This window comes from Notolepis coatsorum (assembly GCF_963971535.1).
Source record: "Notolepis coatsorum genome assembly, chromosome: 5".
NCBI lineage: Eukaryota > Metazoa > Chordata > Actinopteri > Aulopiformes > Paralepididae > Notolepis > Notolepis coatsorum.
Window position 1 is genome coordinate 46,990,193 of NC_140169.1, and position 27,245 is coordinate 47,017,437.

General features: G+C 44.6%; 1 protein-coding gene across 1 annotated transcript in view; it reads left to right on the forward strand.

Moving 5' to 3' along the window:
* Nucleotides 1-24,672, forward strand: part of ptchd4 (patched domain containing 4) — a gene marked incomplete at its 3' end in the record, with an annotated part of 110,137 nt that extends 85,465 nt beyond the window's left edge. The window contains 1 exon segment of the mRNA XM_084314076.1: nucleotides 22,994-24,672. Within this exon segment, the coding sequence (XP_084170202.1) occupies nucleotides 22,994-24,672 (1,679 nt within the window).
* Between the last annotated feature and the right edge of the window lie 2,573 nt (nucleotides 24,673-27,245).

The following is a 27,245-nucleotide window of genomic DNA, read 5'->3' on the forward strand; positions in this document are numbered from 1 at the left end:
GAACAAGATTCTTGTACCGGATCTCCTCTCTGGTAAACAAGAATACCCTGAAGACTCTGGCAGGAGCACTCATTCAAGGGTACTACGACTATGCTTGCACCTCATGGTACCAAAGCACCTCAAAGGCACTAAAAACAAGATTACAAACATCACAAAACAAACTGATCAGACTACTGCTTGACCTTACTCCTAAAACCCACCTCACCCCTGCCCACTTTGACAACCTAGGATGGCTTAGAGTAGACGACAGAGTACAGCAACTTGCAATGGGCCTGGTCTACAAGATACACTACAACACTAAGGTACCCATGTGTACATGTCGAAATACTTCCCAAAGGTCAGTGAATACCACAACCACAACATCGGAGGGAGTTCCACAAATCATGTTCAACCCAGATTTGGCTCAAACAGGGGACTAAACACGTTTAGTAATTATGCCACATCAATGTGGAACTCCCTACCCAAAGCTGTAAAGGAATGTGAATCCCTACCCACCTTCAAAACCGCTCTAAAAAAGCACCTATGGGAGGCCGCAATTTGGCTGAGTCGTCCGCGAACAGGAACAAGTTGCAGTCACAAGCTGATGACATGACATTTGCATAAATTAGGAACAGTAGCGGTCCTAGTATGCTTCCTTGTGGAACACCACAGCTCACTGTGAGGGGGGGATAGGGTACCGTTTACCTCCACCATCTGTTCTCTCCCCTCCAGGTAGGATGGCATCCAGCTCACTGATCAACTATCAAAAACAATTGCTTTTAGCTTGTCAATCAGAATGGAGTGATTGACATTGTCGAAAGCCTTTTGGAGGTCCAGCATGACCATGCCGCAGTATTTGCCCGCGTCCACCTCTTGTTTGATGTGGTCGTTCAAATAGAGAAGGCATGTGTCAGTGGAGTGGGATGTTCTGAAGCCAGATTGGAATTCGTAGATAAAAAAAATTCTGCAAGGTACTTTTTGACCTGTTCGTAGACACTTTTTTCCATGACTTTCGAGATGAATGTAAGAATAGAAACAGGGCGGTAGTTGCCTGGGTCTAATTTGCTGCCTTTTTTGTGCAGGGGGGTCACTCTCGCAATTTTGAAGTCTTTGGGGACGTGTCCCTGTTTTATGGAGAGGTTTATTATGTGTGTGATGACTGGGGTGATGGCGGCTGTCTCTGAGGAATTTGGAGGGGATGTTGTCATGGCCAGTGGCCTTGTTAGGTTGGAGGGCGCTCAGTTGTATATATATATATATATAAAACAGTATTCACACATCCATCACTCACTCTCCCACTAAAATATTTAGGGGACAAGCCATTCGGCCGCAGCAAGCAGGGAAATATGGCACTGGCTTTACAAATGAATGGTGTGTGTTCCTCTGTGTGTCTGTGTTCGTGTGTTCCTGTGTGTTCCTTTGTTCCTGTGTGGGCGTGTGAATGTACACTTTGGAGCATGTGCCTTGTTAAGTCTATTTCTGGAAGCGCTGAAGAGACCCCACAGATTCTAATTCCCACACAGATGTGAGATAGATCCTGGTGAGGGACACAGAAGAGGGCTAGATCCACAAAGAATGGATTGCATGGAGCAAGTTGCACCCTTACTTACAATTCATGATGAATTGAAAATGGGGGACCCTGATGTAAACAAGACAAAAGTCTTTCTCTGGTTGAGCCGTACTGTATTGTACCCATTCTGCAATCTGTTAATAAAGTTTTCAATCAATCAATCAATCAAAGAGATGACAGGTGACAGATCCTGTATTTCCGAACCTATAGCTTCGGAAATACCGGATCTGTCACCTGGCATCTCTCTCTGAAAGGAGAGAGCATTATGGATCAGCGGCATTATATATATCAGTATACTGCGCGCCGTGATTGGTTCTTGACAAGCATGCAGCCAGTCGTTCAGTATAACACCTACTTTGCTGGAACGATTTATTTCGCACTATACAGTACGTCTAAGTACAAGTATAAGTCTTTATTTGTCATCAGATTAACACACACGCGATGAGCGACCCACAGGAACACACACACATGCACTGAGTCGCAAGTCGTGAGACGTGTGTGTGTGTCATTTTGAGATCGCAAAGCGCTTCCTGTTGAATATATCAGACAGGGATCAGATGGCGAAACTCGGCTGTTTTACACCCGCTTCATTCGCTTTATAAGGAGATGGTGGGCGTGTATATATGCAAATTAATTTAGCGCGAACACGCTTTTGAGTTTAAGAATGAGTGAGATTCAGCATGCAAATCTCCTGGGTACGCACAGATTTCGACGTTAAGAACGGCTTGATGAATGTGGCTTTTCTTATTGTTCTCTTAACAGACAGGAAAGCAAGAATATAAGAAAGATAATAATAGAGTATTGTTGAATGAGGCCCATTGGTTTTCTAATAACCAATGCAATTACAGCAATTACAGCTATCCCGATAACTGTATGTTCAGTGTGCACTAGGGCTGCAACTAACGATTATTTTGGTAGTCGACTAATCTGTCGATTATTTTTTCGATTAGTCCACTAATCTAACGATTATTTCTGTCACACCCTCCATCTCTGCTTCCTGTGGCCGCGGATCCTTTTCCGGGCTCTTAGCAGACTTCTTAGCTTAACATATTGATTGATTGATTGATTGAAAAGTTTATTAACAGATTGCAGAATGGGTACAGTACAGTACAGCTCAATACATACAGTACATTGGAGGTGGGGGGGGGGGGGGGGGGGGGTTGGGTAGGGGGGACACTGTACACTGTACATTGGAATACTGACAAAGCCATACTTGGTCATTTACTGAACAACTGGGTTAGGACATTTGTAGGGGCCAGTTTTCGAATTGCAGTCTCCCGTAGGTGTTCTTTGAGAGTGTTTTTGAAAGTGGGTAGTGATTCACATTCCTTTACAGCTTTGGGTAGGGCATTCCACATTGATGTGGCATAATTGCGAAACGTGTTTAGTCCCTTGTTTGAGCCGAATCTGGGTTTAACATGATTTGTGGAGCTCCCTCTGGTGTTGTGATCGTGGTATTCACTGACCTTTGGGAAGTATTTTGACATGTACATGGGTACCTTGGTCGCGTAGTGTATCTTGTAGACCAGGCCCATTGCAAGTTGCTGTACTCTGTCGTCTACTCTAAGCCATCCTAGGTTGTCAAAGTGTGCAGGGGTGAGGTGGGTTCTAGGAGTCAGGTCAAGCAGTAGTCTGACTAGCTTGTTTTGAGATGTTTGTAATTTGTTTAACATAACATAACAGACCGACAGTAAGTTTGGGGGAACTAATGGGATAACTGGGGTTGCAACAAAAGTGCAACTACGGCTAAAAACACAATGAAATAAAATAATAATAATAATAATAATAATAATAATAATAATAATAATAATAATAATAATAATAATAATAATAATAATAATAATAATAATAATAATAATAATAATAATAATAATAATAATAATAATAATAATAATAATAATAATAATAATAATAATAATAAATAATATATCCTTCTTAGCAGACTTCTTAGCTTAACATCCCAGGGAACTAATGGGATAACTGGGGATGTTGTCTGGGGTGATGGTAGACAAAGCAACTCTGAGGTCATGCTCAATGTCCAATCTGTTCCTCTGCTTTGTCTTCAGCTGGACCAGAGCTGAGAAGCCACTTTCACAAAGATAGGTAGTGCAAAAAAAAATGTATTAAAAAAATTATAATAATAATAATGTTTTTTTTTAAATACAACGCATCGACGCAAAAATTCGGCGTCAACGAGTTTTTATGATCGACGTCATCGATTATGTCGACTAATCGTTGCAGCCCTAGTGTGCACATTGCTTGCATTTCTAATAACTATTTGTTATTAACTCTGAAGTTTTGTTTGATTCAGTGACGTGGTGGACCTGCTGTTGTTAACTCTGATCTGAAACATGGAGTCTCATTCCCGAATATTTTCCAAAGAGTTCTCTTGGAAGACTTATCTTGGAACCGACTGAGACAGAATCTACGACAAGTTCACACTGAGTCCTCAACACGTGGAGAAGATGTCTTAAGTGACTCAAACTGTCTCAGCTGAGATGCCGCGATGAGGAATTCCACCGCTCTGAAACATGAACACGCGTCCCTGTCCGAAGCTCCTTATAAGGCAGCCAATAGGGAAGTGTGCCGATGAAATCGCAAAAAGTCAATAGTTAGACACCTGTCCAGCTCATTAGAATGCAACTGACGGCGGAGCTGAGCGATCATGGAGTAGACGTGTTTCACATGAGCTCCCTTCTACCGTGCTGAATATACGTTTCTCCCCACTAGTCTTTATTTTATTTTTATTTGATTTTTATCTGTTTGCTAGGTCGTCGTGTTTAGTATACATTCACCAACTTTTTTCGACTTTCTACGATGGCGGGGGTGGAAACCAGAGCCATGAAAGAATTAGGCGCGACACCGACACCGCCGAGCATGGCCGCACCGTCTCCCGCTGTCGGGGAGTTAAGCGAAGCTGTACTCTTGGTCATGACCAAGCTACACGCAGAATCTGAGACACGCATCGCTGAAGCACAGAAGAAAGTACACGCAGACTCTGAGGCACGCATCGCTGAAGCACAGAAGAAAGTGTTGGCGGATTTCTGTATCAGCCTCCGTCGTGAGATATCAGAAGAAATACGGCTGGCGGTAGTCCCGCTGACAGACAAGATGGAGACGATTCACGCTGCCTCATCGGCTAATGCTAACGAACTAGCCATGCTAACGACGGAGGTATCATCACAGTGTGAGAAGATGGCGGGTCTTGAATCCGCCCTGCTGGCTAGGCAGGCTGAAGTCAACAAACTACAGTCGGCGATGGAGGAGATGCAGTCCCGGGATAGACGCCACAACGTCAGGATTGTTGGAGTACCGGAGACCAGCGGTGAAGGCCGTCTCTCTGAGACCATGCCCGAACTGCTGCAGAAGATACTAGGGACGGACGTCCTCCCCTCGCCTCCTATCTGTGAGTCGGCCTACAGAGCGGGCAGGTTTTCTCCCGGCGTGAACAAAGAACCGAGGCCCATCATAGTCAAGCTGAACAGACTCCAACAGAGAGAAATCATCATGCGGTCGGCTCGTACCAGAAGGGGTACTCTGAGGCTTGGCGATCACAAAGTGGCCATTTTCGAGGACTTTACACCGGAGGTTCAAGCTCAGAGAGCCGAGTACAAGGTGGTCCTGACTAAGCTATGGAAACTAGGCCTGAGGCCCACGTTATTCGCTCCCGCGAAATTATCTGTGTTGGAGAAGGTCGGTGGTCAGCGGTTGTTTTGGTCGTTGGCTAAAGCGAAGGAATATCTCGCGGAGACACCCGAGTCTGTTGCTTGATATCTATGGAGGGTGAGTGACTTGGCGGTTTGGGCCTATATACATTGATTAGGTCGACTATTCACAAACACTTGCTGTCATGCCCAGACATGCTAACTGTCCTCTGCCCATCCAACTAGCGGGGCTTCCCAATGACTTCTGTTACTTGCTAAAGCTGACCTCATGGTCGTACTTGTGTATCGCCTCTTTGGAAGCTAACGAGCTAGCTGAACAATGTACATAGTAGGCTAACGTGCTATCCGGATTCGTCACTAGCTTACGCGCTAGCCTCGGGCTAGCCAGCGGGCTTCGACTATGGTCTGCGCTGAGACATTCGTTAATGGTTACGTATTTTGGTTGCTGTTGCTGCTCAAAGGGACATTGGTTTGCACAGTTCAAGAGTGACCGAGTCCCTAACTAACTTCTGGTATGCTTTTTATTTTTATATTCAGGTTGTTTTGAGCTTTGGTGATCCAAAGTAGATGCCAAGGTCGGTTGAATATGCATATACAATATTTGATAACAGGTTGGGTCGGGTATGGCTTGCACTTCATGGCTATATGGTTATATGGCTTGCACTCTAGCCATTACCCTCTCTTCCTTTCTTTTTTCTTTCCTATTGTCGCTGTTTTTATGTCATCTATATGCGCGATTTAAATGTGATCCGGTTCTACCTTGGACTAACTGCTGACTCGCCTTAATTTTGTTTTGAATTTTCCGTGAGGCACTTATGCTATAACGTTGCGACATTAATATGCAGACTCCAAGGTAGTTGGTTACAGGGTTGATGCTGAGTAATTGTATAATAATTAGTGTCGTTGTTTTAAGGGCATTTGAATGAGCAATTTAACTGTGATTCGATCCTACCTTGGACTAACTGCTCCGACCGATATCTTTATTGAAACAATGTATGATGACAGGTGGTGTCAGGTGTTGCCTATTACCATCCCCGGATTGATTAATGAATGATTGTGTTTTATTCTATTCTTACATAGGTTAGGTCATTTCAGCCGTTGTGCCTGATCAGAGGGACGGCTAAAGGGGTGCACTTTGACCATAACCCCTTTTTTTCCCTTCCTCCTTTTTTTTTGTCATTGTTTAATTGACACTGTTCACACAATTTTGCACAATTAACCTGTGACCCGAACCTGCCTTAGACTATCGGCTGGGATGCTTTAATTTAATTTTGTATTGAATTTTCCTATACCTTTTTGGGCTATAACAATGTGATGTTGAAGCGCAGATTCGGAAATAGAGGGCTGCAGGTTGATGCGGAGTTATTATTTAATAATGGCTATTTTTACCATTATGGTTGTCTCATGTTGGGGCCAGGGCTCAGGTGGTTTTCGACCGATATCTTTATTGAATTTTATTTTATTATTATTTGTGTTTATTGGACTAGTGGGGGTTTACTTAGGGGTTTATCTAGAGGGGGGTGGGAGTGGGAAGCGTCTTATTGATCCATGTCTCTAGTGGGAAGTGATAGGAAGATGACCATCCTCAGTGGATGGGGCATAGGGTGGGGATTGGAGAGTGGGTATAGAGGAACTTATAGTAGGACGGGTGGGTTAGGGTTTAGAGTAGAAGGAGGGGGGGCTGTAGCTGGGGTGGTATTTTTATGTGTTCTATGTACTGTTGTCTTATATATGTGTAAGTGTTCCTCCTCTGAACTCCTGGGATTGACCGTCCGGGCCCGCCGGGATCGGCACCTCTGTACTCAGCCTGGCTGCACGGGTATGTTCTCTACGCACTTATACAAGCTCGACCATGGCTAAATTGAATATTTTAATTTGGAACGCAGGAGGGCTTAACGCCCCACACAAGCGTGCCAGTGTCCTTTGGCTATTGAAGAGGAGAAATATTGACCTTGCTCTCCTTAGTGAGACGCATTTAATGGTAGGTGACGTGTCAAGACTGGCAAATCGGCAATATCACGTTATCTCCTCATCCTCAGCCGATGATAAGACGAAAGGAGTAGTCATAGTTACAAGACGTAACCTTGATATCAAAATCTTGGATGTATGGTCGGACACGGAGGGAAGGATTACTATAGCAAAAGTTGAATTCTTGCATAGGAAGATGGCTATAATAGCATTGTATGCTCCTAACACATTTGATTCAGCGTTCTATAATACAATCACGAAGAATATGTTGGAACTTAATGGATACGCTCTCATTGTGGGTGGCGATTTTAATGCGTGCTGGGATGCGGAGATGGATAGGTCCGGGCCCTCTGAAACGAGCGACCAGAAACGGGCCTCTGAGGCCCTCAGGATGTGGGCCAAAGACACGGGGCTCACAGACCTCTGGCGCTTATGCAACCCCACCCTCAGAGATTACTCTCACCTGTCAGCCAGACACAAAAGCTTCTCTAGAATTGACTATGCATTCGCGTCCCCTAATATGTTTGATAGTTTCGATGTCTCATTGGTTCCCTTGGCTCTCTCAGACCACAAGGGGATTTTCCTTACGGCAACCTTTGGCAGGCTCTCCGCAAGAGCTCCCAGATGGCGTTTTAATTCGACCTTGCTAAAGAACGATGACTTCTGTTCTGAGTTCAGGAGTAAACTAGCTGAATTTTTGCAGATCAACGTTGGCACAGTAGAAGACCCTAGGGTCCTGTGGAACGCATTGAAAGGATTCATCAGGGGTCATGTCACACTATTTGCCTCCAATTTGCGAAAATCCCGGTCAAAAAAGCTAGAAGGACTGGAATCATTATATGCGGACCTATACGCATCCTTGCAAACTGACTATAATGAGCGACTAAACACACAACGTAAGATAGTCAAAAAAGAAATAAACTCCATACTTAAACAACAGTCTGAGTTTTTGATACATAGGACAAGACAAAATTACTATTTTCACGGCTCCAGACCTAGCCATCTATTGGCAATGAAAATACGCTCAAATGATCATTTCTCAGATATCCCCTCGATTAGGACGAGCCAGGGTGCAGTCACTACTGATTCGAAAAAGATCAATGACACTTTTAAAGAGTTTTACTCACAGTTATATAGCTCAGAGGGTAATCTGGATGACTCTAGATTTGAATCGTTCATTGGCGGGCTTGAGATACCCCACATTTCTGAGGAAGAGGCCAAGGAACTGGGGAGACCGATTACTCTCGTAGAATTGAGGGAGACTATTGTTGAAATGCAGAGGGGTAAGGCGCCAGGCTGGGATGGTATTCCACCCGAAGTGTATTTAGCTTTCTGGGACCAACTGGGTCCATTGATGCTCGATATGATCAATTACGCTATCGAACAAGGGGAGTTCTCAAGAGATGTCAATATGGCGTTGATTTCTTTACTTCTCAAAAAGGACAAAGATCCCAATGATTGTGGTAGCTATAGACCCTTGAGTCTTCTCGGGGCCGATTTAAAGGTGTTTGCCAAGGTGCTGGCCCGTCGCCTGCAGAGATTTATGTCTGTATTGGTACACTGCGATCAAACTGGTTTTATCCCGGGGCGTCTGGCTGCAGATAATCTTAGGAGGCTGTTGCATGTAATCGATAACAGTAAAGACAATACAACTCCATCCACAGTTCTGTCTTTGGATGCCATGAAGGCGTTTGACAGACTTGAGTGGTCATACCTGTGGAAGGTACTTGAGGTCATGGGTCTTGGAAAGAGTTTTATTCATATGATTAAAGTCCTGTATGCCTCGCCGTCTGCGATGATACTGACAGGCAAAAACTGTTCCACACTCTTTCCAGTCTCCAGATCTTCTAGACAGGGTTGCCCTCTGAGCCCGGGACTGTTCGCGCTTTCCCTCGAACCTTTGGCCCAATTTATTAGGCAATCGGAGGACATCGTCCCCATAATGGTCAACAATACTCCACACAAAATTGCTCTCTATGCGGATGACCTGCTGATTTTCATGGACGACCCCTCCCGGTCGGCCACAAAATTATTGAGGATAATCGACGACTTTGGTAAATTGTCAGGTTTTAAGATTAACTGGAACAAATCAGCCTGCCTACCTCTTAATGAACTGGCCAAGGCGGTACGACTACCAGCTGATATCCCCATAGTAGAACATTTTAAATACCTGGGCATAGAGATATTCCCCACGCTGAACCAAACTACTAAGTACAACTTCACGGGTACTTATGATAAAATACGCCAGGATCTAGACAGGTGGTCGTCCCTTCCTAACTCCTTACAAGCCCGGGCTTCCATAATCAAAATGAACATCCTGCCTAGGATAAATTTTATTAGCTCAATGCTCCCCCTGCCCCCTCCAATAGACCACTGGCGCAAGGTACAATCGATGGTATCTAAGTTTGTCTGGAATAACAAACGCCCGAGAATCAAAAGGGCTACTACTCAACGTAGGAAACAAGATGGGGGCCTCGCAATCCCTGATTTTAAACTTTATTTCTGGTCCTTTTCACTGAGACCTCTGATGTGCTGGCTAGACCCTGTAGAGGCTGTATCGTGGCGCTCCTTAGAAGCGGCGGCGGTGTCTCCGCTAAGATTGCAGGATGTAGTGTACTCCACTGTCTCTATTGCGAAATGCCGGCTGAGGTATGGACCGATCATAACTCACGTGATCCAAACGTGGCGTAATGTACAGAGGTCGTGTGGGGTTAAATGCCCTTGGCACCTGGACTCTCCAATTTTTAATAACCAGCAATTACTTGTTGGACACAAGCCGGTTAATATTCCTCAATGGCAAAGGAGGGGAGTGCATACTCTGGAGGATATTTATGATAAGAACGGCCTCCGTGCGTTTCAGGACTTAAGAGAATTTTATGATCTTCCCGGCGAGTCCTTCTTTCTTTACCTTCAACTAAGGTCAGCACTGAGGGCGCATGGCGTACCGTGGGCTCAAGCCTTGCACCCACACCCCTTCCTCAGGCTCATAGTGGACAGGACGACATCCAGAGGGTTTGTCTCCGACTTTTATACGCTCTTAATTCAATCCACGTATAAAAATTTATCATTGGATACAATCTGGCGTGTGGATATCCCGGAGTTGGACCCCGAGTTTGACTGGGATGATGTTTGGGCAAATGTGGCATTATCTTCCCGCAACCCCAATCACCAGCAAATTAATTTTAATTATATTCATAGGACCTATCTTACACCTAGGAAGCTATTTGCTATGGGACTGATAACCGACTCTCGGTGCACTTTGTGCTCTCAAAAGGCCACAGGCACTTATATGCATATGTATTGGGATTGCCCACCAGTGGCCCGCTTCTGGAGGTCAATAACGGACAAACTTTCAGATCTGTGTGGCTTAACTATCCCATTCACAGCTGTTACGCTACTCCTGAACGATATAACGACACTACCCGCGTCAGTACAACTGAAAAGGGTTGTCCTAGCGGGCGTCACAGCAGCGAAGAAGCTAATAGCAATGAGATGGAAGGAGCCTGAGAAGCTTACAATGATTAACTGGTCCCTAACTCTATTGGATGTGATTTATCTTGAGATATCCACAGCCCGGGTGATTGGGGTGGGGCAGGCTGGAATTGACCTGTGGTTCGCAGCAGCTGAGAAGGTAAAGACCGCAGTGTGCGGCTGAGCGGGGTTGGGGTGCGTGTTCGGGTGAGTCCGGCGGTCTCTTGGGAGGGGGAGGAGGAAATGTTTTTGTCTGTCTTGTCCCTTGTCTTGTCATCTTGAGTTTAGCTGGGGATATTATGGGGGGGGCAGCTATTTAACTAGTTCTTCACTGTTTGGCCACTTTTACACGGTCTCTGTGAGTCTATGGAACACCTAAAAGGTTTTTGTTTTTTCATGAAGGTTCATTGCTCTGGTTTCAGGTCGTGTTCCCCCAAAAAATGGTCCTTGTGGTGGATTGGAGATGTACGTTTTATTAATATGGGGTCACACGGCCGGGAATCGGGACTGAACACTGGGAAAGACCATTTATTAGATAGTACCCCTTGGAATTAATTTAGCAGGTTGAACTCTGGTTTCTTTTCTCTTGTCTGTATAATTGTTAGTCATTATTATTATTGTTTTTGTTATTTTCTTGTGAAGTTCTATGTATTGTGATTGTGTTTAATGTGTTGTCTTGTTTTGTGAGAATGTCAATAAAAAAATTTGATCAAAAAAAAAAGAATGCAACTGACGATGCAGCCGTGTGAAAATGGTTGGCGATATGCGGAAGCGCTTTGCAACCGATAAAAATGTGATTAGATTAATGTATTGTGCACCTGCGTGCGTGCGCGCAGTACTGTATAGCCTACGCGCGTAATGAATGAACGCAGTATAGGCTTATATTATTCTAATCATGACTTGTTTTATTAGGAGAGCAGCACATATACTGCAGTGCCCACCCCGTAGACCGTAGTACAGTCCACCATGCAGTCCGCTGGTACGCCCGACTCTGGCGGCCTTAATATGTGTACTGTACTTACTGTACATAGGTAGGGCAGAGCATATATAGTATCTACTAAATCCTAATGAAACAAGTAATTAGAATAATATAAGCCTATATACTGTTCATTCATTAGACACGTAGGCTATACTGGCGCACACAAGACTTATGGAATATTAATGCAGTCTATTTCCACGGGATTAGCTTTAGTTCTTATTTATTTATTTATCCACTGTCATTTCAGTGTATAGTGTATTTCAATATCAGTTTAATAGATTAATGATATATTCGAAGGAATGCAGGTTTATAGCTATATCAAACAAAGGTCTGTCCCATTGTATACCAATCAATGGGATATATTGCATGTTGACCTGAATTCTTTAAAATGTATAATTAATCGTTAAAACGTAACAAATAAGAAATACAAATTCCACAGAAGGCATTAAATAATAATTATTTTCAATCATTTCACAATAATTGCATAATTGTATTTGAATATCTGAGTAATTAAAGTAATTATACATTTGTCCAAAATAGCTGGTTCAGATATGGTTAATCCAGCTGCCCTGTGATCAGATGAATCCATATTATTTATTTTTCCGACATCAAATGCGTAATTTCTTATCGTACAAATATTGTCATATTTATTTTAATTATGATTAAGTAATTAATTCCAAGGAGGCCTGTAGTGTTGACATGAAGGAATCACTATGAGAACACAGTCTGTCAAGTTAAGAACATTTTCAATCAGTCAATCAATCATAAGTGTGCTCCTCAGCACTCTTAAATTCTTAAAATCCGATCTCAGGAAAATGTGGGGAATCGCGCTACTAGCGCTAATATGTAAATGGGAGATTGCTCCACTTCTACAAGGTCCATTTGCATGTTCTTGGTATCTAGGGACATCTATGGACATCAGTGAATGTATTCCCAGTGTCAGAAATATTGTGTCTATTACTAGGCTTGCTTAAATTGTGATGAAACAAAGGAGAATATGAAATATTTTTCTTTGCATCTTTCACAGTGAATAACACCATGCAAAAAATTACCAGACATGAAAAACTGCCGCTGAGCTCGTTCAGTACCTTCTTGAGATCACGTGTACAAGAAATCTAAGGAAATTAATAAAGGGAAGATGATTAAACAGAAGGTTTTGTAGATACAGTACTGAATTCTGCCATCCGGACGCATGCAATTTGAAATATTATTATATAATATAGAATATGAGGCCTATAAATTACCTTATTACAGCCAACTCGCACATCTATGGATTGGGCCAAATCTTCTCTTTCAAATGGGAGAGTTCAATTTGGATTTAGTATCACCAGGCGTGCATGAAGAACAGAGAATGAAATCTACTGTATGTACAGTAGGTTTTTTATTCTTGCGACAGCTCCGCCATTTTAAACTGATTTCAACACGGATGGTTGCTAAATGTTCACAATAGGGGAGACAAACTAACTGTGCTCCAATATATGCCAATAACGTTCAGTTTTGTGGTATATAATCCAGAGAAATAAGAGAAATTAAAAAAATTCATACACAAGTAATTTGCTTGCAGGAAGCTAGAATCCGTTGGGTAGTGTAGTTGTTCGAAATTCCAACGCTCATTGAGAGCTCTGGATGTCCTCTTCTCATAATGACTACAATCGTCATCCTTCCGTGGCGGCCGCTAATTCAAAATGGCGGATCTCCGCGAAAAATACAACACATTTCAAAAACTAAAATCTCACTAATAACACTTTAACCTATTGGTAAACAAACATATTGCTGAAAATATACACTATGACTGCTGTTGTGACATGGTTAGGATGTTTACTCTTGAATACGTTTGAAAAGAACTTATGTCAGACAGTGTAGAGAGAACCGGACCGATACCGGACCGCACAGGTGGAAGAGGCTAAAACTAAAAAAGTGTGGTCGGAGCGATGTTCCTTGACCTGAGAAAGGCCTTTGACACCATCAGCCATGGCCTACTTACCACCAAGCTTTCCAAGTTCAACTTTTCACCCAGTGCAATAAAAGGGATGATGACATATTTCGAGGGTAGGACACAACGTGTTAGGATTAACAACATCACATCACCCCCCTTGAAATATGATGTCGGGGTGCCTCAAGGATCGATCCTGGGGCCTTTGTTGTTCAGTCTGTTCATAAACGACTTGCCCTCTGTCTGTGCTGGCACAACAGCCCAGACAGATGTATGCAGACGACACAGTGGTTTATGTGCACGCAAACAACAAAACCCAGGCAGCACACAAACTGAACACAATAATGGCACGCACAATAAAATGGCTCTCAGAAAACTATCTCCACCTCAACGCAAAGAAAACAGTCTGCATGTTCTTTGAAAAATGATCATCTGTAACACCTGACCCAGACGTGTTATTGGACAAGAAACCCTTTCGCCACCACCACTGTACCATCCTCCAAAAACATGCCCTGCTAAGCTGGGAAAACATGCTGAAACTCAGAGATGCCAGCCTGATATATAAAATCCAACACGGATCTGTATCTCACAGTTCTTCACAGAAAGCAGCAGGTTCACCAGAACAGTGCTAGAGGGAAATGTCATCATCCCAGGGAGAAAAAGCGCATTTAGTAAATCAGCCTTCTGGATCAGAGCTGCAGAGTTCTGGAACACCATCCCATCACACGTCCGCAGCACTGATACACTCAGGTCCGTCTGGATCAGAGCTGCAGAGTTCTGGAACACCATCCCATCACACGTCCGCAGCACTGATACACTCAGGTCCTTCTGGATCAGAGCTGCAGAGTTCTGGAACACCATCCCATCACACGTCCGCAGCACTGATACACTCAGGTCCTTCTGGATCAGAGCTGCAGAGTTCTGGAACACCATTCCATCACACGTCCGCAGTACTAATACACTCAGGTCCTTCTGGATCAGAGCTGCAGAGTTCTGGAACACCATTCCATCACACGTCCGCAGCACTGATACACTCAGGTCCGTCTGGATCAGAGCTGCAGAGTTCTGGAACACCATCCCATCACACGTCCGCAGCACTGATACACTCAGGTCCTTCTGGATCAGAGCTGCAGAGTTCTGGAACACCATCCCATCACACGTCCGCAGCACTGATACACTCAGGTCCTTCTGGATCAGAGCTGCAGAGTTCTGGAACACCATCCCATCACACGTCCACAGCACTGATACACTCAGGTCCTTCTGGATCAGAGCTGCAGAGTTCTGGAACACCATCCCATCACACGCCCGCAGTACTGATACACTCGTGTCCTTCACACACACACACACACACACTCAAATCATGGCTGTTACAAAATTAGGTCTGTGACCATTAGCAAGTCACGTCGCAGTCCAGCTGCCCAGCCCCTGTATGCTTGCCCACTAGCCTGACTGATTATGATTATGTGGTTATGTGATTATGATTATGTATATGTGTGCCTGCCATATGTGTGCTTATACATGTATGGGCTTTGATTTGTCCCTGTACACTGTTTTTATTTTTTTTGTATAGATGCACGAATGCCTGGACTTCCGGTTTAGCGTTATAATGGAGTAAGTCGCATGTGACACAGCTGCTCACTCGTTATTTTTTTTCGTTTCGTTTTAAAAACATATTTATAAACCATTAATGCGTTTAAAACTTGACGCATATATCAACTGAGATTATCAACTAACTATATTGACCAAAAGAATCGAGATGCCAACAACAAGGAAAGACACAACGAGACCAAATCCAGTCGCAGAGGTCCCGCCTAAGGAAGCAGGATTCGTGCGGCAAATAGCAGAAAATATAGACGTGACAGTGGCCGCTTCAAGTTCAACCCCTTCAAATACCTCTGCGGACACCGAATATATCATCCGGAGAATGGAGAAAATGGAGATTACAATAACCCAAAAAGTAGATGCTATCAAAGAATCTATCGAAGGCAAAATAGAAGCGCTAAGAGCGGACGCCGATGCACATATTAAACGCACCGAGGCTCTGGAAACAGGTATGGAAGTCCACCAACAAAATTTCGTTCGAATCGACAAAGAAGTGGATGATATCAACGTTAACCTAACTGCTGAGATGAAGGGAAACTACAAAGAACTCAATACGGAGCTCAGCGATATAACGATGGAGCTTAAGCGAATCAATGAAGAACAGAAAGCCAAAATATTCGAGATGGAATATCAAAAACGCAAGCTGAATATTCGTATAGTCGGTCTGGACGAGTCGGTGAGCTGCGCACACCCTGAAGAGTTTGCCACAGAATTACAAAAAAACTTGGGAACAGAGATCCTTCCTAAAGTACCAGAGGTGGAACAGTGCTACAGATTGGGGACCCGATCCAATGACAACAACGTTAAGCCCAGAGTGATATTGGTTATCCTGCGCCAAGTCAGAATAAAATAAATGATTATTCGTGAAACTCGCAGGATGAAAGGCAATCTGAAATACAAGGATATACCAATACACTGCTTTGAAGATTATTGTCGTGAGGTAGTGGACCTGCGTGCCAAGTTCAAGACGGTGATGTCTCAACTCTATCTGGAGAAATACAGACCCCTATTAATATACCCTGCAATACTTCGCATCGTCGATAAACAAGGAGCAAGGGTTTTCCTCAACTCGCCTGAAGATGCAGCCAAATACATGTCTGCACAACACGCAGGATAGGCTATAAATGGCCTTTTAATCTCTGTTATGCATGGACACCATATAGTATAAACTTTAATGAACCGATGATTTGGGACAGAGAGACCTACGAGCTCAGAGTTATTGAATGCTTTCCCCGTCGGGATTCTATTATTGCGGACATATTGGATTCAAAATTGGAACACTCCAGAACATACTGGAACATTCGAACACTGTAAAAACGACATATTGGAATAATCTAGAACATCTAAAGCATTCTTTGATATAGGGAACATTCTGGAATAACAGCAATACGTGGCCAGACATACTACCAGAAGCCCTTCGGGGGAATAATCAACAGCATCTAGCTGCAGAATCACAGAACCATCATAGCAGCGGCCGGCTGGAATAACATTCTACACAACGGATCATCGCCCACCCCTGGCCAGGGGAAATGCTGCATATACGTATTTAAAAACTGCTTTTTATTAATTGGAAATACTTCCACTACTTCTCCAATTTATACTTTAGATGTTTAAGCATAGCAAAGCTCTTTTAAGATCTAAGTTAATGTTCTCTTCCTTTTACTTGTTTTTTTTTCTTCTGTTTTCTCTGATTTATTGAGGCTCTCTTTTCAGTTCAATACCTCCATATTATTCATGGGTTACTATAAATTACACAAGTTCATATAAAATGTAAGTGATTAGGGCATGATAATTGAAGCTTATTTTTGGTCTTTATTTTTAGTTTTATCTTATTTCAATTTTTATTTAACGGGAAAGTGGCCAAGCCACAGTCGACATTCTACTTATGGTAGAATTTAGAGTGTTAGATCCTATGGTATACATAGGAATGTTAAGGATAATTGGATCATTCTGGGATATCCGGTGGTGCAAGGGAGGGAGTCATATGCAAAGGTTGTGTTCATGGAACACAATCCTGTACGACTCACGGTGGGAGGGGAGGGAAGGTGATTTTTATTTGTATATATGTATGTTTTTAAGCTCGGCTCTCAACGGGACCTCACTAGTTGGATGTATATCTATTATTGCCTCGCACTCCAGAAGCATTACCAAAAACTACACTACAACATGTATTAGGGATGGGTACCGAATTCGGTACTTTTGAGGTACCGAACCGAAACACCTCGGTACTACCGAGTATCGAATCAAGTGAGAAACCGAAAAAAAAATTAAAATAAAATAAAAAAATATATTTTTTATTATTTTATTTTTTTTACTTTTTACTTTTCTTTTTTTTTTTACTTTTTTCTTTTCATGTCAACGTTCACACGCACAATATATGCTTACCTAGGATTTGACTTGATTCAACAACAAAGCAGTCGGAGCAATGACAAGCCGAAAACTGTCGAAATTGTAGTTATTTGAAGTTTGGATTTTTTTTTTACGACTGAGGTAGGTAAATTAAATTTCTTGAGACTAAAGTACCGAAAAAATGTACCGTTGGGTACCGGTATCGATTCACAGGTACCGGTACCGGTACCGGTATCGGTTCAAATGTGAAAGGTACCCATCCCTAACATGTATAGATTATGGCTAGTTTGAATATAATGATATGGAACACCGGGGGAATAAATAACCAACTCAAACGCAAAAGCGTGCTCACACTGATGAAAAAAGAACATGTGGACATTGCTCTGCTAAGCGAAACGCACATTCTAGAGAAAGACATAGATAAATTAGCGGACAACACATATCATAATATTAGTCACTCTTCTATTGGTACGAGAACTCGGGGTGTAGCCATAGTCGTTAAACGTAAGTTGAATATTGTATTAAAGGGAGTATGGTCTGATGTAGAAGGTCGGATAACTATAGCTAAGATTGTACATAAGAACAGGAAAATAGCGTTGGTAGCGGTATACGCCCCAAATTTGTACGAAGAGGATTTCTTCACTACACTAACCAATGCAATGTTAGACATTCCCGATTACTCATTTATAATAGGTGCGGATTTTAATGCCATCTGGAACCCAAGGATGGACAAATCTTACCTCGCCTTTTCCAGCGAACAAAAGAATTCATCTAAGGCATTAAAGGATTGGTCGAAGATTACAGGTGTAAATAACTTATGGCGATTACTTAATCCCACGACCCGAAAGTACTATTGTCGATCTGCGAGACATAACACATTATCCAGAATAGATTATGTCTTTGCATCACAGAGACTATTTGATAATTATGAAGTGGAAATGATACCCAACGCACTATCAGATCACTGTTATTTACTCCTTAAAGGAACATTTGGTATACTATCCTCCCGAGCCCCAAGATGGCGATTTAACTCGATGCTGCTTAATAACAAGGAATTCATTACACAACTCAAAGAAGCTCTTATAGTATTCCAACGGGAGAATGCAAACTCGGTGCAAGACCCCAGAATAATATGGATGTCGGTAAAGGGAATGATCAAAGATTTCACTGATAGCTTTTCCTCCAAAATGCGCAAGAATCAATGCACAAAACTGGCTGAGCTGGAAACGCTTTACTCAACGTTATTTAATTCTCTAAAATACAACAACTCAACTCGACTAGAGAATCAAGTTAACGTACTAAAAATAGAGATCAATGCCATATACAGACAACAATCGGAAATACAAATACGCAGCACAAGACAACAGCAGTACTCCCAAGGTTCTAAACCTAGTCACCTATTAGCCATGCGATTAAGAATTAATGCAAAATGTGCAGATATAACTACCATTAGAGCACAACAAGTACTTGAAACAGACCCTGTAAAAATAAACGATACATTCAAAGTATTCTACTCCGACTTATATAAATCAGAAACGACCTTCGATCAAAACAAAATGGACACATATCTTAATCAAATTATTCTCCCTAAACTTTCAGAGGATGACGCTAAACAGTTAGAAATACCGATCACACTAGAGGAACTCAAGAAGGCCATATCCGAAATGCAAAGCGGTAAGGCTCCTGGAAGAGACGGTATCCCATCAGAAATGTACCTTTCTTGTTGGGACATAATTGGACCCTTATTACTAAATATGATCTTATACTCAGTCAAGGAGGGGAACTTCCATAAGAATGACAATATTGCACTCATAACAGTCCTCCTTAAAAAAGACAAAGACCCCAACGAGTGCGGTAGTTATAGACCTTTAAGCCTCCTCGGAACCGATATCAAACTGTACTCTAAGGTATTAGCCATCAGATTACAAAAGCATATGACGTCTTTAGTTCACCCGGATCAAACTGGCTTCATAAGAGGTCGCCTGATCACTGATAACATAAGACGAATACTGCACGTACTAGATGCCGACAAGGATGACACCATACCTAAGGCGATGCTGTCCCTGGATGCTATGAAAGCCTTTGACAGGCTGGAATGGTCGTATCTATGGGCAGTATTAGAAAGGATGGGGTTAGGAAAAGGATTCATTGATATGATTAAAGTATTATACAAAGACCCATCGGCCATGATTACAACAGGTACAATCATCTCCAAAATCTTTCCGGTATCACGCTCAGCCAGACAGGGTTGCCCTCTTAGTCCCGGACTATTCAATCTATCATTAGAGCCTTTAGCACAATATATAAAACAATCCCAATCCATAGAACCAATCGTAATCAAGGGCACACAACATAAAATTAGTTTATATGTGGACGACGTAATATTGTTCATGCAAAACCCCAACACCACATTGCCTCATCTGCTCAAGTTGATTGAGAACTTTGGTGATTTATCGGGATTTAAGATAAATTGGCCGAAGTCGGCTTTCCTTCCACTTAACACACCTGCAAAAAAAGATATAACCCTCCCAGGTGAGATACCGATGGTAAAACATTTTAGATGCTTGGGAGTGGAAATATTCCCCACCATAAGACAAACGGTGAAGCACAATTACACAAAAATCCAAAACAAAATCAAAGACGACCTTGATAGGTGGGCAAAACTTAAAAACACAGTACAAGCACGGATATCAATAGTTAAGATGGATGTACTACCTAGAATCAACTTCTTCAGTTCAATGCTACCGTTACCCCCTCCAGAGGGTTACTGGAAAAGATTACACTCCTCCACATACAAATTTATTTGGAATAACAAACCACCACGTATAAAAAGATCCACCGCACAGAGAAATAAAGCAGATGGTGGCATGGCATTTCCAGATTTTTTCCATTATTTTAAGGCGTACACATTAAGACCATTGACAACATGGTTTGACCCCCAAGCATTAGTATCCTGGAGAAAATTAGAAGAAAACATAGTAGCCCCACATAGACTGAAGGACATAGCATACACTAAACTACCAATCAAGCACTGTGAACGGAAATTTGGCCCCATAATTACTCATGCGATCCCGATATGGCGTGAAACACAAAAAAAAAATCCTAACCCACATAAATGGCACAATCATACTCCCTTATTCAATAACAATGCACTCTTAATTGAAAAACGACCTATAAGATTCCCTATATGGGAAGAGCAAGGCATACACTCATTAGGGGATGTTTTTAACAAACAGGGTTTTTGTAGTTATAAAGAAATACGCAAAAACTTTAATCTCACCAAGTCCACATGGCTTTTTTACATACAGTTACAGCTATGTTTGAAGTCTCACGGTGTTCCATTAGACATACCAATTGAACACCACAGATACCACAAATTCTTCTATGAAAGAGAGACATCGAGAGGTTTTGTTTCAGATTTTTATCATCAATTACTAACGTCCTCGTATGAAACCCTCCAACTAGACTCTGCCTGGAGGAGGGATATACCAGACCTGGAAAATGACTTTGATTGGCAAGGAGCCTGGGCAAATGTCCAACTTACATCAAGGAACCCGGACCATCAACAAATCAATCTTAACTATATTCACAGGACATACTTGACTCCTATAAGACTGTGCAGAATGGGTCTTAAACAAGACTCCAAATGCTCCCAATGTACAAATGGGGACGAAGGGACATTTATGCACATGTATTGGGACTGCCCACCAGTTAAGACATTCTGGAAAGATGTGACCCAACAATTATCAAAACTCGTATCTTGGAATATACCTGTACACCCCTCGGTATTACTATTGAATGATGTTTTTGAGTTTGCAGTAAATCCACAGCTAAAGAGATTGGTTTTATCGGGTATCACAGTAGCTAAAAAGCTGATCGCATCACGCTGGTTTCAACCGGAAAAAATTCGCCGGAAAGTTTGGTTTCTTACATATCTCGATGTGATTTATCAAGAAATATCTACAGCAAGAATTCTGGGTCTCAATGAATCCAAAATGTCATTGTGGTTAGAAGTGGTGGAGAGAATAAAAGCTAGCTTATAATGGTAGTGTCTGGTTAGGTGCGAGGGATAATGGAGGTACTACCCAAGGTGGGGTCCGGGAGGGGGGGGTTCGAGCTGGAGCATATGTGTGTAGGTTTTTAGATAACAGGTATTAGGGGTATATCTTATATAAGACAATTAACTAAAATGTGATTTCATTGGATGTGCTCTGACAATTAATGCTTGTATATCTTATCGTGTGTTGTCATGTTTGTTTATGTGTTTGTTTAAAAAATAATAAAAAAATAAAATACAGAATATATTAAACTGTTTTTATATTCGCTTTAATGTCCTTCTATTTTTCTGTTTCTTTCTGGCTTAAATATCTAGCCCAGGGACTACAACTGAAAACTAGCAACCCTGCTAATGTTGGCATATTTATTTTAATTTGTATTAATTTATAAATGTATAACTGTTGATTGATATGCACTGTCCCTGATCAAATAAACTGAGTAAACTAAAAACTAAACTCTCTTCCTCCTCTCTCCTATCTTCCTCCTCTCCTCTCTTCCTCCTCTCTCCTCTCTTCCTCCTCTCTCCTCTCTTCCCCCTCTCTCCTCTCTTCCTCCTCTCCTCTCTCCTCTCTTCCTCCTCTCTCCTCTCTTCCTCCTCTCTTCTCTCCTCTCTTCCTCCTCTGTCCTCTCTTCCTCATCTCTCCTCTCTCCTCTCTTCCTCCTCTCTCCTCTCTTCCTCCTCTCCTCTCTCCTCTGCTCTCTCCTCTCTCCTCTCTTCCTCCTCTCTCCTCTCTTCCTCCTCTCCTCTCTCCTCTGCTCTCTCCTCTCTCCTCTCTTCCTCCTCTCTCCTCTCTTCCTCCTCTCTTCTCTCCTCTATTCCTCCTCTCTCCTCTCTTCCTCCTCTCTCCTCTCTTCCTCTTCTCTTCATCTTCTCTTCCTCCTCTCTCTCCTCTCCTCTCTCCTATCTCTCCTCTCTTCCTCCTCTCTCTTCTCTCCTCTCTTCCTTCTCTCTCCTCCTCTCCTCTCTCCTCTATCCTCTCTTCCTCTCCTCTCTCTTCTCCTCTCCTCTCCTCTCTTCCTCTCCTCTCTTCTCTCCTCTCTCCTCTCCTCTCTCCTCTCCCCTCTTCTCTCTCATCTCTCATCTCTCCTCTCCTCTCCTCTCCTCTCCTCTCCTCTCCTCTCCTCTCCTCTCCTCTCCTCTCCTCTCCTCTCCTCTCCTCTCCTCTCCTCTCCTCTCCTCTCCTCTCCTCTCCCCTCCCCTCCCCTCTCCTCTCCTCTCCTCTCCTCTCCTCTCCCCTCTCCTCTCTCCTCTCCCCTCTCCTCTCCTCTCCTCTCCTCTCCCCTCTCCTCTCCTCTCTCCTCTCCTCTCCTCTCCTCTCCTCTCCTCTCCTCTCCTCTCCCCTCTCCTCTCTTCCTCTCATCTCTCCCCTCTCCTCTCCTCTCTTCCTCTCCTCTCTTCTCTCCCCTCTCCTCTCTTCCAGGCCATGGAACCAAAGGGGTGTTTGAGCTGTTGGCTGGCTGGAGGCGAACACGGGAGAACCTCCCCTTCAAGGAGCGGGTGGCGGACGCCTTCGCCGACGTGATGGTGTGCTACACCATGACCAGCTCGCTGTACATCATCACCTTCGGCATGGGCGCCAGTCCCTTCACCAACATCGAGTCGGTGAAGATCTTCTGCCAGAGCATGTGCGTCGCCATCCTCGTCAACTACTTCTATGTCTTCTCCTTCTACGGATCCTGCCTGGTGTTCGCCGGGCAGCTGGAGCAGAACCGCTACCACAGCGTCTTCTGCTGCAAGATCCCGTCCGTGGAGTACCTGGACCGCCAGCCCACCTGGTTCAAGACCATGATGAGCGACGGCCACGACCTGTCCACGCACCACGACGCGGTGCCTTACCAGAACCACTTCATCCAGCAGTTCCTGCGGGAGCATTACACCGAGTGGATCACCAACACCTACGTCAAGCCCTTCGTCGTCATCCTCTACCTCATCTACGCCTCCTTCTCCTTCATGGGCTGTCTGCAGATCAGCGACGGGTCCAACGTGGTGAACATGCTGGCCAGCAACTCCCCGAGCGTGTCGTACGCGCTGACGCAGCAGAAGTACTTCAGCAACTACAGCCCCGTGATCGGCTTCTACATCTACGAGCCCATCGAGTACTGGAACTCCACGGTGCAGGAGCACCTGAGGACGCTGAGCCACGGCTTCAACAAGATCTCCTGGGTGGACAACTTCGTGCACTACCTGCGGGCGGTGAACCTGAGTGCCTCCACCAAGGCCGACTTCGTGGCCGTCCTCAAGGGCTCCTTCCTGCGCAGCCCGGTGTACCAGCACTTCACCGAGGACATCATCTTCACCAAGAGCCACGACGAGAGCGACGACTACGACATCATCGCCTCGCGCATGTACCTGGTGGCGCGCACCACGGAGACGCGGCGCGAGGACGTGGTGGAGCTCCTGGAGAAGCTGCGGCCCCTGATGCTCATCAACAGCATCAAGTTCATCGCCTTCAACCCCACCTTCGTCTTCATGGACCGCTACGGCTCCTCCGTGGTCTCGCCCATCCTCACCTCGGCCTTCAGCGTGCTCACCGTCCTCATCCTCACCTTCTTCCTGGTGGTCAACCCGCTGGGCAACCTGTGGCTCATCCTGACCGTCACGTCCGTGGAGCTGGGCGTGCTGGGCCTGATGACCCTGTGGAACGTCAGCATGGACAGCGTCTCCATCCTGTGCCTTATCTACACGCTGAACTTCGCCATGGACCACTGCGCGCCGCACGTGTACACCTTCATGCTGGCCACCGAGCACACGCGCACCCAGTGCATCAAGCTGGCGCTGGAGGAGCACGGCGCCGCCATCCTGCAGAACGCCTCGTGCTTCGCCATCGGCATCCTGCCGCTGGTGTTCGTGCCGTCCAACCTCACCTACACGCTGTTCAAGTGCTCGCTGCTCACCGCCGGCGTCACCGTGCTGCACTGCTTCCTCATCCTGCCCGTCTTCCTCACCTTCTTCCCGCCCTCCAAGAAGAGGCACAAGAAGAAGAAGCGCGCCAAGCGGAAAGAGCGGGAGAGGGAGCGTGAGAGGGAGCGCGAGAGGGAGCGCGAGGATATAGAGTGCATCGAGGTGAGGGACAACCCCGAGCACGTGACTAACGTCTGAGCGCATCAGGGACAACCCCGAGCACGTGACTAACGTCTGAGCGCATCAGGGAGAACCCCGAGCACGTGACTAACGTCTGAGCACATCAGGGACAACCCCGAGCACGTGACTAACGTCTGAGCGCATCAGGGAGAACCCCGAGCACGTGACTAACGTATGAGCGCATCAGGGAGAACCCCGAGCACGTGACTAACGTCTGAGCGCATCAGGGAGAACCCCGGCCATGTGACTAACGTCTGAGCGCATCAGGGAGAACACCGAGCACGTGACTAACGTCTGAGCGCATCAGGGAGAACCCCGACCATGTGACTAACGTCTGAGCGCATCAGGGAGAACCCCGAGCACGTGACTAACGTCTGAGCGCATCAGGGAGAACCCCGGCCATGTGACTAACGTCTGAGCGCATCAGGGAGAACCCCGAGCACGTGACTAACGTCTGAGCGCATCAGGGAGAACCCCGAGCACGTGACTAACGTCTGAGCGCATCAGGGAGAACCCCGAGCACGTGACTAACGTCTGAGCGCATCAGGGAGAACCCCGGCCATGTGACTATTGTCTGAGCGCATCAGGGAGAACCCCGGCCATGTGACTAACGTCTGAGCGCATATGAGAGAACCCCGAGCACGTGACTAACGTCTGAGCGCATCAGGGAGAACCCCGGCCATGTGACTAACGTCTGAGCGCATCAGGGAGAACCCCGAGCACGTGACTAACGTCTGAGCGCATCAGGGAGAACCCCGGCCATGTGACTAACGTCTGAGCGCATCAGGGAGAACCCCGAGCATGTGACTAACGTCTGAGCGCATCAGGGAGAACCCCGGCCATGTGACTAACGTCTGAGCGCATCAGGGAGAACCCCGAGCATGTGACTAACGTCTGAGCGCATCAGGGAGAACCCCGAGCACGTGACTAACGTCTGAGCGCATCAGGGAGAACCCCGAGCACGTGACTAACGTCTGAGCGCATCAGGGAGAACCCCGAGCACGTGACTAACGTCTGAGCGCATCAGGGAGAACCCCGAGCACGTGACTAACGTCTGAGCGCATCAGGGAGAACCCCGGCCATGTGACTAACGTCTGAGCGCATCAGGGAGAACCCCGAGCACGTGACTAACGTCTGAGCGCATCAGGGAGAACCCAGAGCACGTGACTAACGTCTGAGCGCATCAGGGAGAACCCCGAGCACGTGACTAACGTCTGAGCGCATCAGGGAGAACCCCGACCATGTGACTAACGTCTGAGCGCATCAGGGAGAACCCCGACCATGTGACTAACGTCTGAGCGCATCAGGGAGAACCCCGACCATGTGACTAACGTCTGAGCACATCAGCGGTGAAGGAGTGACGGAGCAAGCGTCCAATAGCGAGACACCTCTGAATGTGTCAGAGGTGACGTCAAATCGGGTGGCGGGCAAACTCGTGACACCCCCCCCTGCAGCCAATAGCACCCACGTTGGCCGTAGTGGAGAGGAGCCCGATTGGCCCGTTATTCAGTCCGTCAGTCTGGACGGTGTGTCTCATTGCTCATGGTCCTAAAGCTCGGTCACAACTATTATTTAGTTATATGAGAAATGAAAACATGACCAATAACCTATACTTATTAATCTGTAATTCAATTCTAAACATATATGGGTCATTTTAAATATTAGGGAATATATCTTCCGTCCTTGTAGCCCTCTCAATATTAGCAGAGTAAGTCAATGAGGAACAATAGGAGCTGACGTGTCAAAACGTATCTGCAGATATTAAATCGAGGCATCTTATCGTGGAAAGTAGTGTATAAATAAAAAATAAAGACAAATTAGACAAATGTGTTGAAATTAAAAGTGAGCAGAGGATGGCTGTGCATCTTAATGTTCACGAAGAAAAGTGATTTCACCAAAATTGTAGAGGAGGAAAGAAATCGTGGATCAATTAGCACACTGCATGGTTTTCCACAATACATTCCACCAAAACTGCCCGGCAACTGAACGGTGCAGAGGGTAAACACTGTGTCCATTGTGAAGAATTATCTTGCACATTGCGCCGTGCGGGTCGAATTGTCAAGGTTCATTTAATATTTAAGACAAATATATCTGTTTTATTTCAAAACTCACACATGGTCTTGGGGTGGGATGCTGCGTTGGGCCACATATTCATAAATGCATGAATTAGAAATGATAAGCGACTTTTCGGTGGTATATGGAGAGGAAACTAACGATTTGAGAGGATGAGAAAAGTAGCGTATTTCCCTCAACTATTTTGGACCAAACCACATAAAGAACAAATAATAATCTAGTATGAGAGTGAAACAGTGTTACACTGAGAGATGGTTTTATATGCCTTTCTTGTTTGGCAGGAGATGGTTTTATATACTTTTCTTGTTTGGCAAGAGCTGGTTTTATATGCCTTTCTTGTTTGGCAAGAGCTGGTTTTATATACCTTTCTTGTTTGGCAAGAGATGGTTTTATATACCTTTCTTGTTTGGCAAGAGATGGTTTTATATACCTTTCTTGTTTGGCAAGAGATGGTTTTATATACCTTTCTTGTTTGGCAAGAGATGGAAACTAGCATAAAATAATCAGTGATGATTTGG